The sequence below is a fragment of the Lepisosteus platostomus genome, chromosome 9, assembly GCF_059453375.1.
Source record: "Lepisosteus platostomus isolate fLepPlt1 chromosome 9, fLepPlt1.hap1, whole genome shotgun sequence".
Taxonomy (NCBI): domain Eukaryota; kingdom Metazoa; phylum Chordata; class Actinopteri; order Semionotiformes; family Lepisosteidae; genus Lepisosteus; species Lepisosteus platostomus.
In genome coordinates this window covers 42,264,426-42,279,820 of record NC_142619.1, presented here as the reverse complement: position 1 = coordinate 42,279,820, position 15,395 = coordinate 42,264,426, and the positions used below count along the sequence as shown (strand labels likewise).

Genomic DNA, 15,395 nt, shown 5'->3' with positions numbered 1-15,395 from the left:
CAATAGGCATAATGATACCAGGGGTAATGTGTGGAAGTGGTAAAATATAGTGTTTCTGCTGTAAACTAAATAGACTTGTTTTATGTACCCCTAGGAGCTTGTATATTGCAGTTTGAGCAATGATACATGTGCGCACACACACTTCCAGCTTTATTGTGCAAGTCATATTGTCATTTTATTTTTGTTTTATTCTTTTTGTGTTTAGATGTTCTGTTCACGTGTACATGTTTCTGCTGAGTAAATGATAACATCAATAACTTATTGGCATTTGATTGTGCAGATGTTTGACGTAAGTGAAGGAGCGCTGGGAACTGTAAGCCCGACACACAACTTTGAGCCTCCACATTATGATGGCATTGAGTCTCTGGTCATCCAGGGAGACAGTCTCTTCAGTGGCTCAAGAGATAATGGGATTAAAAAATGGGACCTGTCTCGCAAAGATCTCCTCCAGGTAACTGGATTACACAGCAGATTTTGTGATGGTCCTCTTTATCGGTACTGCCATGTCTTCTTGTTTTGTATCAAGCAACCCTGCTTTTAAGAATCAAGATCATTGTGTTTTTACCATTTCTTTGAGATCAGACCCTTGAATGTAAGGAATTTTACCTTCAGATCACTAGTTCATGAAAATCAGTCAGTATTCATGTGCGGTTAGTATAGTGTTGCTGGTACTGCAAACAGAATTTGCCACAGAGGACTGCTTTGTCTCAGTCATGTAGAAACTGGGTTCACAGGAGTCTAATCAATGGTGGTTTTGTTTCTCCAGCAAGTTCCAAACGCCCATAGAGACTGGGTGTGCGCTCTAGGAATTGTACCTGGAAACCCAGCACTCCTGAGTGGCTGCAGGGCAGGCGTCCTCAAACTGTGGCACTCAGACACCCTCTCACCTCTGGGAGAAATAAAGGGCCACGAGAGTCCTATAAACGCCATCTCTACCAACTCCAGCCACATCTTTACAGCGGCAGAGTAAGTCAATCACCCAGCAAGAGCACGTTCTGTGTATTACAAATACATTGACTTGCCCCCTTCTTAAGATATTCACAGACTATTATAATATTGCACCTGCCTTACAATGTTAAACATTTCTTCAGAGTTGTGCATTTAATCCTGTTACCTGTACAGTTTTCGTACTGTTGCTCATCTCACATGACTGTCCACCCTCTCTTATATGTGATGTCTTGTACAAACAATTTGCAATGTCAAGCTGAAGTAGCGAATTCAGTACTACAGTGTTAGTACAGTACTGTACAGTATTTTTTCTCGGGTTTAAGTAGCCAACATTTCATAACTTGAGGAAAACATGTTAATCATATTTGGAATCACCAGTTATGTCTGTATGTCTCAGCTCATAGCTTCATATCTATGACAAATGTACCCGCACAAGATAAAAGAGGAAGTCTGTACAGACTCCTCTTACACTCTCACTCATTGCACTATTCATCTTTTAACGTGTTACATGCTCTGTGGCAATGTATACATGGTTCTGTGCCGATCACCAATGACAGCATGAGCCTGCAAGTGCCTAGTAAGGTCCCGGAGGTTTGAAGTGAAACCAGGGAAAGATCCACTGTTGCAGCACTTGATGCTCCCTCTCAAGCTTCCAGCGAAACAAATTGTGAATGGCTCTTCTTCTACCATTTACCACTTAGTGAAACACAACTGGCTTTTGCGTTTTTTAACTCTAGTGCTGAAAGCAGTGCATTGCACAAATGAAGATCTTTTGTTTAATTGCCTGCTTTTTCTTCATTAAAGAAACAGGTGATGCATTTGTTGGAAATAAGAAAGGAGCTTCTTTGCTAAATTTGACTTTTTTTTAATACAGAAGTCCATGGATTGGGATTGCCATTTATTTTTTTTTCATTTTTAATAGTGATCGTACTGTGAAAATATGGCGAGCAAGAGGGTCTCTGGATGGACAGGTGTCTGATGCTGTGGACACCACTGATGAAGTCAGCAGCAGTTGAAGAGAGCTGTGAAGGTGCCACGTGGATACTGTGAAGGCATGCAGCACTACGCACTTTGCTGTGAGATGGCGAGGAATCTACGATAACTGGAACCCGGAATGAAGATAAACTAAACCTTTATGAATATTAACCCGAAAACTAATTTTCTTCACATCCTTTCAGATATCATGTGTAAAACAATTGGTTGCACTTTTCTTCGCAGCTTACCAACACTGTTAGACAGTGTTTTTTGTGTGCAATCAGTGATTGTGTTTACTTGCAAAACGAGATAGTGAGTAGCAGCTTTCACAGGTACAATACAGTAATCTGTTTAACAGCTAAAATGCAGCGCACATTATTCTTGCAAATAGACTTTTGGTGATTAATTCTGTTATCCATAAGCTGGTTTTATTGCTAAAACTAGGGTTGCAGTTAGTAACGTATTACCCAAAGGTTCAGCCTATTATGATTAGTGGGAGCAACCATCATATTATGTAATCTTATAGTGGCTGCATAATAGCGATTAAACCACAATGCTCTTAAACTGTTAAAGATTGGCTTTAATGTTAGCAATTGCAATTGATCAGTGACCAAAGTGTGTGAAACTGGTTATCAACAGGCTCATAACATGCTGTACCCAGTGATTGTATCATTGGTTCTCTACATTCTAAACAAAAGCGGTATTTTTACTCATTACAACTCATGTCAATGTTTGTCTTAGATGTCCTTTATGACTTTCTTGATTCTTAATTGTTTATGTTTAAGTGTCTTTTTTTGTTTTTCAACATAAAGGTGTTAACCTAGTTTATTTGAATTCACTTACATGCTGCTAAGTCTTCTGAATGCATTTATCCTTTCATCTTACAAACCAAGCTCTTCACCTGGAGTATGTACAATTTGTACATAGTTCTGTGGCTAAAGAAAGGAACCATTATACTGTGCCTGTATAACTAGTACTGTAGACACAGTACAGTAGATAATGATTTGTGATGAACATTCTTCCTGGATTGGGTTTTGATTTTTATTATGTTGAAAGCTTTATGTATATAAGATTCTTGGTTTTCACCCTGAATTTTAGTTGCAGATGGCACCTATCTTTCTAGCCAATTTAATGCCAAATGCAGAGTGTAATAAATTTAATGTCAAAACATCCTTGTTCTGCTTGTTTATTTGTGACAATTTAAATGTTTTTTAATCTTTTATTTTTTTTGTTAGAGAGGGATTTCCTTTTTGATAACTGATGGTGTAAAGTGCAAACAAAAACTTCCATCAACAATTTTAAAATACCATACTCTGTGGTAGATGAGCTTTTGGTGCAGAGAACTATCATGAATAGCCAAATTCGCATATACAGTACAGTAACTAAGTCCACCCCATACCATCACGTAATGTACTACAGTATACAGTGTAGCATGTATGGTTAAAAGACATACTGTAAGATCTACTATAAGCCTCCCTTATATAATTAAAGTACTAATGATTTGGCTTTGTTAGTTTAAATAACATTACAACAGTAACCTATAATAATCAGTTAAAATAAATAACATGAATCCCTCTTTTTCTCTTAGCCTCTATGATTAGCACACCCCCCTATAATGAAACAAGCAATAAAACTACAGGCTCTATGACAAAGTTACCTTCAGCCTGTCATTCCCCACACTGCTGACACAGAACCTGGAGTGTTCGCTACAATATAAAAACAAGACCACATTGAGATGTGAATACTGGGTAGAGGGTACTCGGGAAGGGGGCAGGGAGAGGCTCACTCACTAACTAGATTTGTCTCACAATCTTAGTCTGCTACTGCAAGCGTTAAAGGTATAAAGAATTATTTCTTTATAATTTGTCCCTAATTTGCACTTTTACAAAGGCAAGTGTGTCACAAGCAAGTATCTGCTGTGCTTCTGAACTGTGTTCCTTATGAAGCAAAAAAAAGCAGTATTTCTTATGTTGCAATTTATATACGTGGGGGTATATATTGTACATAATTAGGAACTCTCCTCATTAGGTACGTGTAATTATTTTCTTACAGCACTGAGGCACTTCATGTTCTCAGATGTTGCAGCTTTTTATTAAGATGTATGTGGCAGTACAAATCCAGGACTGACTGAACATTTCCAGAATCTGTATCTGAGGCCTTAAAATCATCAGATTTCAAAATGTTTTCAAAACTACCAAATAAGAGTCTAAAACCATCCCAATCAATGATAAAAGCTCTTCGAACATGATCTGATTCAATAATCTATCTTCTTTAGGTAAATTTCCAATCAGGTGAAAAATGTTGTTAAAATGATACATACAGTAAATGAGGGCCCTTTGGGGGCCAGAGTGGGGTCAGGGTTACAAGAAATGTAAATATTACCTGCAGTCATACTTGTAGTTGCACCCTGTAGTTTACCCATTAGAACAGCTTTTCTTCGACTTTTGATGTGACTCAGTTTTGGGACACAATTACCGAACGGTGGCCAAAAATCTCAGAAAAAAAGTTGCAGGTAGGAGCAAATTATCACTCATCCTGAAGCTGATTTGGGCCCCAAAATCCAGCACTGAGCGTAAAAAAATTTGAAGTAGTGAGGGAATACTAATTGAAACCCAGCTAGGGATTCATCTGAACATTTCCACAATCCCTCTCTGAGGACTTCAAGTCATGAGATTTGAGAATGTTTCCTGAACCACAGAATATGTGTCTAAAGCCATCCAACCAGTTGATAAAAACTCTTGGAATATTATCATATTCAATAATTTACTGTGTGACAGCAGTAAGGTTTTTATTGTGACCGTCTGTCACTTGAGATTTAAGGTTGCATGTCTAGTGTGGAAACCACAAGTAGATGATAAATTACTGCCTATGATTTAAGTAATAACATAAAACACCTTACACCTTATAGAAATCCTAAGCCAATGTTCCTCAGCAGATCTGTCATGCTAGGCAGCCAAACTGTTGTAAACAGTATATCAATCCTAATCAAAAAAAGTGCAAAGCACAATATTTCATTGAACTAAAATAAAAGTTGCCTTCCAGATATGTGGAATTACAATAGTCCATTGGCAGAACGATATGAACAGGCTTCAAATGAGTGTTTCTTCCTGAACAAATCATCCCAACACAGTGTACTGTACATACTACTATACATGCATCCTGTATATACGTACAGTATACAGTACATATTTTTAACTAAATGTTTCATACTGTATGAAGAATGATAAAACCATAAATTGTAAATGGTAAAATGGTTAAATTGTTACAGATGTGTAACAAAATTCAGTACAGAAAAATTCAATATTTTTCTGTTTTAAAATTATACTGCTTTTACATGCCTTCACTGTCAGCTTACCATTCTGCAATTCAGGGACAAAGCAAGTATGGATGGAATTCCCTGGAGCTTTCCACTAGAAACTGCCTCAGTTTCAGAAGTTTCTTATGAATTCAAGAATTGGGAATAATGCATGTATGCACTAATGCTAGTTCAGGGAGCACAAAGCACTGGACAACCAATGACCAAGTTAGTGAGCTAAAAGAGTCCCTTTATTAACTTGACTGACTAAGATTGAGAAGTACAGGGTGTTTTCTGTGAAAAATGCTTTTCAGTTGTGAGAAGGAAGGGCTTCTCTTAGTAAATAAAGTCAGATTTTATTTAATCTCCAGGAAAGAAGTGCCTGTCTTATCTGTGAGTCTCAGAAAGCGATACTGAGAATGTAGGAAATCTTCTATTCCTCTTACTGTATTTTTTGTGCATTTCTGTTTTGTCAATGGTTAACCTGTTAACAGTTAACCACTAGGCTTTTTTGCTTTTTTGTAGACAGTAAGTTGTTTCCAATGGTGTAAAACCAAACATTTCACTAGTAAAGTGGAAAAGGCCAGGGTCCCTAAGTGAATATAAGATAAAATGGAATTATGAGGAACACCATAGATAGCTACTGTATAAGGGGAAAGGGCTCAAGGGACACATCTAAAATTTTTGAAAGAGATTCAAATATAGAGTTCTAAATGGGTCCAGTGCCAGACAAGTTTGTTTAGGTATCTAGTCTGCCATACCACGATGATTGCTCACATTTGTTATTGTATATGGTACCTTGTAAAATGTGTTTGTCTTTTCTGAATATCTAAACCAATAAACTAATTGAACATAAACATGGACAGTAAAGTAGGCTGAGGAGTCACATTCATTTCTCGTGCATCTTATTCAAAGTTCTCTAAGTTACACTGTCTAGTGGGGATCTTCTACAATGTAAACACTTGATTCATGTGCCTGTCTAACAGAATCTTACATACTGTAACCTTGAAATTAGTGACTTTTTGAAATTGTGGTTGTACATAGAAGATTTGTAACAATTAAATACAGATTTCAGACATTGAGAAAATACTTTAAACAACAGTAGAAAGCTCACACAACATAATTCCTCCAATCCTCCATTACTAGACCACCAAGAGAGGCATGACAGAAAATTGTGCCAAGGATTTCATAATTTAAAAGCAAGACTGATCTACTGTACTGCACTTATTTTTAAAACACCACAGCTAATTTTATATAAAAGGGATGAGACCCTGTAAAGAATGTTTATTGCACAGTGAGAACTGTCCTTCTGGTATGCTTCTAAATAGCATATATCAGCTCAAGATAAGCCATATACTGTACAGTGTAAGAATATCAGTTCTTGTACAGAGAGTCCGTAAAGTAGAAGTTCACTGCATAACCTGTAACACATGTACCCAGCTATACTGTACACTACAGAAACTAAATAGCTGTTAACTGACAGCTTTGTGGAACATACACAAAAGTAAAAGAAAGTAATGTCACAGTATTTCTAGATTTGTAACACTTCAACAGCAGTAATCGCAATGCTTAACACTTTGCCATCTGTGGAGCAAGTCAGTGTTATGGAACAAATGCCTTTGGCAAACATTAACAACAAAACCTTTTCTTCAAACTGAGAACTTTTATGTTTCTTAGAATTAATATTGTAACATTTACACTGGGTGGCCACTTTATTAGGTACCTCTGCCTAGTAGCGAGTTTGTCATCCATTTGCTCTCAGAACAGCCTGAAATCATTGGGACATGGACTCAACAAGGTGTCAAAAGTGTGGCACAGGGATGCAGGGCTCTGTTGACTCCAATGTGTCCCATAGTTGTTGCAAATTAATTGGTGGTGGATCTCTACTCCAAATAGCTTGCTCCATGTCATCCAACAAATACTCAATTGGATTGAGATCTGGTGACTGGGAAGGCCACTGCATTAAGCTGAATTCACTTTCCTAGCCTTGTGGCATGTAGCTTTATCCTGCTAAAAGAGCCCATTCACAGATGGGTACACTGCTGCCATGAAGGAATACACCTGATTGGCAGTGATGTTCAGATATCCTGTGGCATTCAATCATTGCTCCACTGTAAGAAGTTACCCAATGTGTGCCACAAAACACACCCCACACCATCACCACCAACCTGCATTTTTAACACACAGCAGGATGGATCCATGGACTCATGCAAAGAGAGGTGTGAAATGAAAGCCTACAGAAACCAAAATTATCCTGCAGCTACAGTGTAGGATCACACCTTCCCCCTTCTCTGAACGACAGACTACTTTTCTTCTAAATTCTCTCTATTCATTGTAGGTTTCATTTCACACCTCTCCACCTATCCTGACTTCACACCTCCTGATTGGCCTCTCTTTCTGTCCCCTGCTCCCGCCCCTCGGTCCTCCTCTCTCCCAGCTTTTGTTCTCCCGGTACATTACCTTTGCTTACTGCTCTGTCTTTCTCACACCTGAAGAAGGCTCCACGGCCGAAACATTGTGTTTTCTTTCTTCTCTTTTCACATGGAATAAACCTATTACATCTTGTTTTTTGCTGACAAGAGTGGAATTCAGTTGAGTCATTGACTGCCAAACCCCATGCATGGCAGAGTACGATGCACTGTGCGTTCTGATATGCCTGTATAGACACCCCTGTTTACTCAGCTGTTAGATGACTGACTACAGCCCACAAGTCGTTCAGCCTCTCTTGGCCCCTTGCATCAAGCACAGGACAACAGTTGGCTGGAAGTTATTTGTGTGGAGGCCCATTCTCAATACACCCTCTGTTAAAAAAACCCATTAGGTTTCTGTTCCTGATACGTGATACACTCATGCAAGCGCATCTGATGTCCACTGCTATGTTGCATTCAAAGTGACTTTGAATTGCGCACACACTGTCTGTGTTCGATAACATTGTCTGCATCCTGTATATAATGCTGTCACTGATTGAGCAGTCAGTTACATGGGAAGAACATACATTTCTAATAAACTGGTCACTCAGTGTATACTGTATGTGCCCAATATTATTTGAGCAACAGGTTTACTTTGAAATGGTTGCATTTCTTTCAAAACAGCTAAAGAGACACCTGAAATGAATCTAATTTTAATCATCATTTAAAGCTTATGTATAACATGGTAACTTTTATTTTTTACTGCATTTCAATTTCTTCTAAAAACTATTAAGTATTCTGAAAATGTATATCTACATTTGAAACTGCATTTCCAGAGATGTTTTAAACAAAAAATAATCCATAAATTGCAATGGATTAAGATACCTTTTTAAGATTGAGTTTCCCCGAACAGGGCTCTGGAATCTGCTATGAGCCCCTTACGGCAGGCCAATGGCACACCCCTGCTTACAAAGCTGTACATTAACCTAACTCAAAGTTTAAGGGCCACAAGATGGCAGTATAGTGTCATGAACTGTATAAGGTACTCTTGATAAAGTTCCATAAATATATAATTTCACCTCTGGAATGCCAGTTTGGGCATATATGAAAATATGAAAAAATAATATAGTTCACTTACTGTTAGTAAAATTAGAGTAAAATTTTAACGCAGCATGTCTTAAAAAAGGCCACATTAAAATCAGATGCTTTTATCTGAGCCAACTTACATTTGTACCCTTTTATACAGCTGGATATTTTACTGAGGTTATACAGTATCAGTGAGGCAAAGTGCTCCATGGTAAAACAGAAATATCTCACCTGGAACCGGTAGCCCAAACATTCCAGTCTCAAGCACAGACCTCTGACCACTACTCCACACTTTGTGCTTATTTGTCTACATAGAAAAATAAGCATGTATTATCAGGAAGCTGCTTATTAAATGTAATAGTTACAGCAAACCGGCACCTATACCAGGAGGTTACAAGGTTACAAAGCAGGACTACACTCTGAATGGGGTTCCAGTGCACTACAGGCATCACACACAGGGATAATTTATACACCCTAATCAGCATAGCCAGCATTTTCCATGGATGGCTGGAGGAATACAGAGAGCCAGGTAAAATCCCACATGATCATGGAGATAGCATACAAACTCCATACAGATGGTACCCCAATTCAGAATTGAACCTAGGACCCAAAAGCAATAATGCAATGGTGTTAACTGCTTCGCCACAATCCAGCCCACATAAAAACAAATCTGAATAAATCTACTGCACACACGGTATACTGAAACATTAAAGACTTTGCCTCTTGTTTTGCTGTACAATGTGAACTTCCAGCATTCATTGTTATAAGGTGTAAAGTTTAATTGTAGGTCACAAGATCTGGAGCAATTGTTTATTCTAAAGGAGTTAAAAAAACACCTCCATAGAAATCATTCTAGCACAGGGTTTGCCTTTAACTCAGTCTCTTTCTTGATTTAATTAGATTTGCTGTTTTAAATTATGTCAGTGGTAGAAAAGCCAGGGTCCAGTTTTATCTGAGAAGCTTGCTCTTGCAGCATCAGATGTGAATGTCCAGGTTTTCTGATAGATTTCCCCGTGATGGCCTCCTTTGTAATCCTGCTTTCAGCCTCTGGTCATTAAAAGATGACTGGAAGGTTCTCAGTATCACACACAATACTGGCACAAGGAACAGATTTGCAGAGTGTAGGCACCAATCTCTATCTGTCAGTTTGTCGTATGATTATGTTTCCATTGTTTGACAATTATTAGATGAATGTTCATGTACTGTATGTCTGTTTTTTTTGTATACAGTATATCTTTCAGAATGATCTCCCACGAATTATAGTTACAGTAAATATGTATGTACTGTATATGCATATGAACAGTATAATTTTTGTTTCTTTTATATTTGCATTTCCACAATATAGCAACAAATATTAATTTAATCAATAAAGTGAGTATGAAGCTGGTCTACTTTACACTGTTCATTATTGTATGGGTCAGGTGTATGAAAATTAAAATAAGTTTTGAAAGCTTATGTGAAGACAGATGTTCACCAGAAATATTGCAATCAGCCTTGCAAACAAACGTTATTAAAAACATCATCCTTTCCTTTAAACCTAAAATAATCACAAGGTTTTGAACAGTCCTATTAAAGATTATATATAACATTATATTCCTTACTGAATTAAACATTTAAATTGTGTACAAATGGACTGTACTTAGCTCTGGGAGTTATTTTTAATTAAAAATAATGGAAAAAAAGAGGAGTATGTTGTGACTGGGTGGCAGCAAGGTCTGTAATGTTTGTTGTTCCCAAGAAGGTTATCTTATTCTGAAGGTTTGAGGCAGTGGATATTGTTTTAGGACAGTACAGTGGTGCAGTGGTTAGCACATTTACCTCAAAGTGCTGGGGCCCTGGGTGTCTTCTGGGTGCTATCTGCATTGTATGTTCTCCCAGGGTTCTCACTGGATGCTCCAGTTTTCTCCCACAGTCCACAGACATGATATGTCAACTGGAAAAATGGTCCTAGTGTGAGTGTGTCTGTCTTTGTGTGCCCTGCAAGGACTGGCATTCTGTACAGGATAGTATCCTGCCTGACCCCATTGATTGTCAAGATAGGCAAGCATGTTTGTGGCTTCCCCACAAACCTGTATTGGATAAAGCTTGGAAATGGATGGATGGATGATGTTTATATGGCTATTTTTGGGTAATGAGGAAAGTAAAATTTATGGAAGACACAGATTGATAAAGGTAGTCCTAATGATTTCTCAGGTTAAATCACTGTAAATCATTAAGACCACCATAAAAAATAATAAATATTCAATAGTGACAAGGCCATTCCTAGTGAGGTAATTATGCCAGCCTATATAGCATTACACCATTGGACCATTACATAAATAAGCAGAGCAAAGGGAAGGAAAGAAACGAATAAGGTAAGGAGGAATACATTACCACCATTGTCTACCATCCTCTTCATCAAAGCATGTGTTGCTAGAGGGTTTCTTCTTCACATAAGACTTTGACTATTAGACTGTGGGCTTTGTTATAGAAGGGAGGTTATTCTTTTATTTTTTAGAAACTCTGATTTCCTTTATTGACTGAAAGCATCTAGCTTATTTAAATGCCTTTGTTGGAAAAGGAAAATTGGTATTTATTTAAAAGGGGCATTTAATCCTGGTGAGAATCCATTGTGTTTATTAGGATGCAGGCTTTCTCTTTTCTGTGTTGTATCTCTTCTGATCATAAGGATAGAATTTTGAACTTCCTATGTCTATAAAAGATGGGCCTCTAACTCAGTATACCATTTATATCCTTTCATAGTTTTAACCATAGTATGTTATTTAGCATTGGGTGTTGTACAATAGTATCATTAGGTAGTGTTATTTAATAACACATTTTCCTAAATTTGGCCAGGTTCTTACTCTGTTATCAATTCAGCTCAGTTTATTTGTTATATGGACAAATGCAATGAAATGTTCACTTCCATGCATGCATGCTCTGGTTGTCTTCAAACCGATCGGAGGAACAGGAGGATCCTTATGCATAACTGTGATTCTTGCAGAATGCAGAGTAGCACAGAGATAATCCAAAAGACATAATCCAGGGGCTTGGTCAATTTGGGAGGTAATGAGCCCAGTAACCAGGGAAATCCAAAAGCCATGGTCAAAAGGCAGGAGCAAAGATTTGGTACCAGGAGATCAGTCAAGAAGGCTTGGAAATACACACAAGAGAGTTCTAAAGATGACTTCTCAATAGTGAGCATGGGTTGGTGTGTGTGAGAGAACTTTAAGTAATGAAGAGAAAGGGACATGGTTGGATAATTGGTCTGGGAGTGAGAATTTGTGGAATCTGGAGCATGTGGGAATGTGATGGGTTCAATTAGGAATGAGATTGTGAAACAGTGGGTTTGGAAATGTAACGGCGTTTGCAAGGGAGAGTGTGGCATGTGACACCGGTACAAAGACATTAAGGAAAAACATGAACAATTATCAAGTTGTGCTGGAGAATAAAAGAACACCTTCACTGGTGCCATCACTCGGTATTTCCTGAATTTAGAAGGGTGAAATTAGTAATCTTTTATTCTTGCATAGAATGCTGGAGTCAGAATATATTTACATTGATTCAACAACCTCCAAATTTTCTAGTTTTTCCAATCATCTTCAAGTATAAGAGTTTTCTAATCCTATATTCTATTTGGATTTTACAATTTAAAAATAACAATACATAATAAATTCATATTTAATGGAATAAATAACAGCATAAATTCACAGGTAATCAAGCTCTACATGTTGCAAATGTATATATTTAAATACGTTTTGACCTGCAGTAAGAAGTGCTAAGCACTAATAATCATTTTCTCTATTTAAATGCTGATATCAGTATTAAATTCTATACTCAAGCATTCAGTCTAAAAATGTCATAAATGTAAGACTTTCAATTTTTCATGAAACATAAGAAGCAATTTGTACTACTGTGTAAAAACTGAAATGAATGAGACTGCTATGCATTGTAAATATTTACTCTGCACTTTTTCAGTTTAATTTTCTCAAGACTACAATGTTTTGAAAATCAAGACAAAACTAGACTAGACTGTCAGCAGAAAACATATTTTCCAAACAATTCTTGTCTAATATTACATATCCTTATTCTTTTTTATACTGCATCACACATTGTTCTTTATTTAATTGTTTTTGTAATTATATTTTCATTGTGAAATAATTTTGCCCAGTGAAAAATGGACATTTTCAGCTCTCTATGTGAATGTATATCTATTAAAACTGCAGTTGATTGGTAATATTATTTTAAAAAACATTTTTTTTAATTATTTCTTTTGAGCAACTACATCAGACTCCACAGAACTAAAGGGAGTTTTCCATCTTACAAATTCACAAAGTACGTTCATTAACTTACAGTACTGTATGTTAGAATGAACATCCTTTCATTTTGTGTGTACAGTAGATTAAGATCTGATTTTCAATAACACCATCTCTCCCACACACAGGCCACTTAATGATAAGTAAAACTGGAAATCAAATCAATGTCTAACTGACCACTGTTGAGGTATCTAACAAATTAACTTTTAAAAGATTAAAAGACAGATGCACTTGCTTGAGATACAGTATAGTAAATAAATGTACAATAATACGCATAGGATACTCAATACAGATTAGGCTAGTTTTTGCAGTTCAGAGTTAATGATGAATCAATAAAATGCAATGCCTGCATTTCATGTGCATTGCATTTTCTGACGTTACTTAATCTTTGACAAAAAAACTTGTTTAGTGGCTGGTGTACTGTTTCTTAGGCAACTGATGCCCATTTTTAGATTAAAATAAGTCTTGCAAGAGGTGATCAACATGTTGTGTACAAGGGAAGTATATTTGCACAGCACACAGATCTGAACATGCTGCAGCAGGAAGCTTCTTTTGAACAGTTGGGTTTCTGGCAACACACAACCGTAAAGTAAAAATGATGCTCTTAATTTGCAATGTGTTTAAACAAACATAAGGAAACCTGTAGACTTTTTATAGAATCCTAGAAAGCTATTTTCTCATTGTATTAATGCATTCTTTTAGTTGTATCATGATGCCTTTATATGATACAGAAATACTGCATATTTCTTATTTAGTTAAGGTATGAGATTACATTTCAAAAGAAGAATAATAGATATACAGTATATGCCATTCCAAATACTGTACACTTGTCTGTAAGCAATGTGTACTTTGCTTTAAGGCTGGGTTTTGTCCATGTCTAATTGATCTTACAGTACATGCAGTAGAACTGTAGTATCTTTCATGTCTTATGGCCACAGAATGTCTAACCTTCGGGGAAGGGGGAGGGGGGGAGTGTTGGTGGGGTTGTCTGTGTTTGTATCAACCAGAAAAACAAACTGTACTAAATATATGTTTCAATGCATCCCTGTGGTCTACATCTATATGGCTTTTAAAGCCTGAAGGCTAAATGGATGTCATTCTTGAACACATTCCTTTAAGGACATTTCTTTCCACTGGTAAAGGAAACAAAACCTAAAGCTTCTCCTGGAGTTACTGTAAAAACTATAAGATAAAGTCAGAGCCTGATACTAGGGTGACAGAGCCCACGATTGACAGATCTCCTGGTATGAGCTCAATCCTTTTAATGGAACCTGTGGAAGCAGGAAGCATGGTGAATAGAAATTAAAGAGCATGCTTAATGACAAACACAGGCAGGGGGTTGGGGAGGTGTCAGTTGTTTTCAATTATTGTGTGCTCATGAGAAAAAAAAGATGTTTTGAAATATGAAAAGGCATTTGCAGGAAACGATTTATTTAGCAAAAGGAAATTATCAAGCAAAATTTCCAAGAATGAAAATTGATTGCAGGCGAAGTCTAGATATTTCATTATTTCAGTTCTAAAAGAGAAAGAGCTAGTGGTCAAAAAGGTTATTTAGTGTCTGCGTTATATTGATGAGTACAACATCTTTGTGTGATTTCATGGAAAATATTATCTAGTTATTCAAGGCCTTTTAATGTTGCTGTTATAAGTAGTCTTTCTGAAACCATGAGCTTCAGTAAAATTCAGTACAGGTTTGTTATCAATTTTCAGTTTAAGAAAAAATGACTAACTTACCAATACACATAAAAAATGGTGGATATTTATGTTGATTGGGCCAGCAAATACACAATAAAAACAAAGTGATCAGGTGAAATAAAACCTTCTTGGCAAAGACCAGAAAAGAGACCATAAAATGGAAGCACTGGAGATCATTACCACAACCACCAGCAACCAAGACATGAAAACAATGTTCTTTGATTGAAAGGGTGTTCTGCTGCCAATATGGCAAACATTATTATAGGGGAATCTAATATCAGTTTGATTTGAAACAACTGAGGTGAGCCATCAAAGAAAAGAGGAAGGTTTGTTACCAAAGAGTTTTGCTACTTTATAACAGTGTGCCTGTATATACCTACTATGTTTCTGAGGCAGCAGGTCACAATTATAAAGTATTGTACATGTTTTATTAATTAAGAAAACTGAATGTTCACAATATGTATGCATGCTGTTGCAAAAACTATTTGCCTGGAGATAAAATTTGTGAATCAAATAAAGTAATAATAAATATTGTAAATGGTTTTTGGCTCCCATTGATTTTACACATTTATTCCTTTACTGTTTTTCATCTTTTATAAACCCTGACATTTCAGAATTATATTTGAGCCACCTACTGGTTCTGTATTGCCACTCAAGAGATAAATGTACTGTAGCTTGTATCAGCATGAAGAT

The 15,395-nt window shown here is 36.8% G+C and overlaps 1 protein-coding gene across 13 annotated transcripts in view; it reads left to right on the top strand.

Annotated features, from left to right (window-relative positions):
• The window catches only part of LOC148655017 (kinesin-like protein KIF21A), a 55,266-nt gene extending 52,175 nt beyond the window's left edge, over window positions 1–3,091 (top strand). For all 13 annotated transcript variants that reach the window (XM_088645072.1, XM_088645069.1, XM_088645071.1 and 10 more), the window contains 3 exons: window positions 281–451; window positions 767–966; window positions 1,871–3,091. In XM_088645072.1, the coding sequence (XP_088501198.1) occupies window positions 281–451; window positions 767–966; window positions 1,871–1,964 (465 nt within the window). In that variant the 3' untranslated portion in view covers window positions 1,965–3,091. The remainder of the gene's footprint in view (window positions 1–280; window positions 452–766; window positions 967–1,870) is intronic.
• Window positions 3,092–15,395: the final 12,304 nt, after the last annotated feature.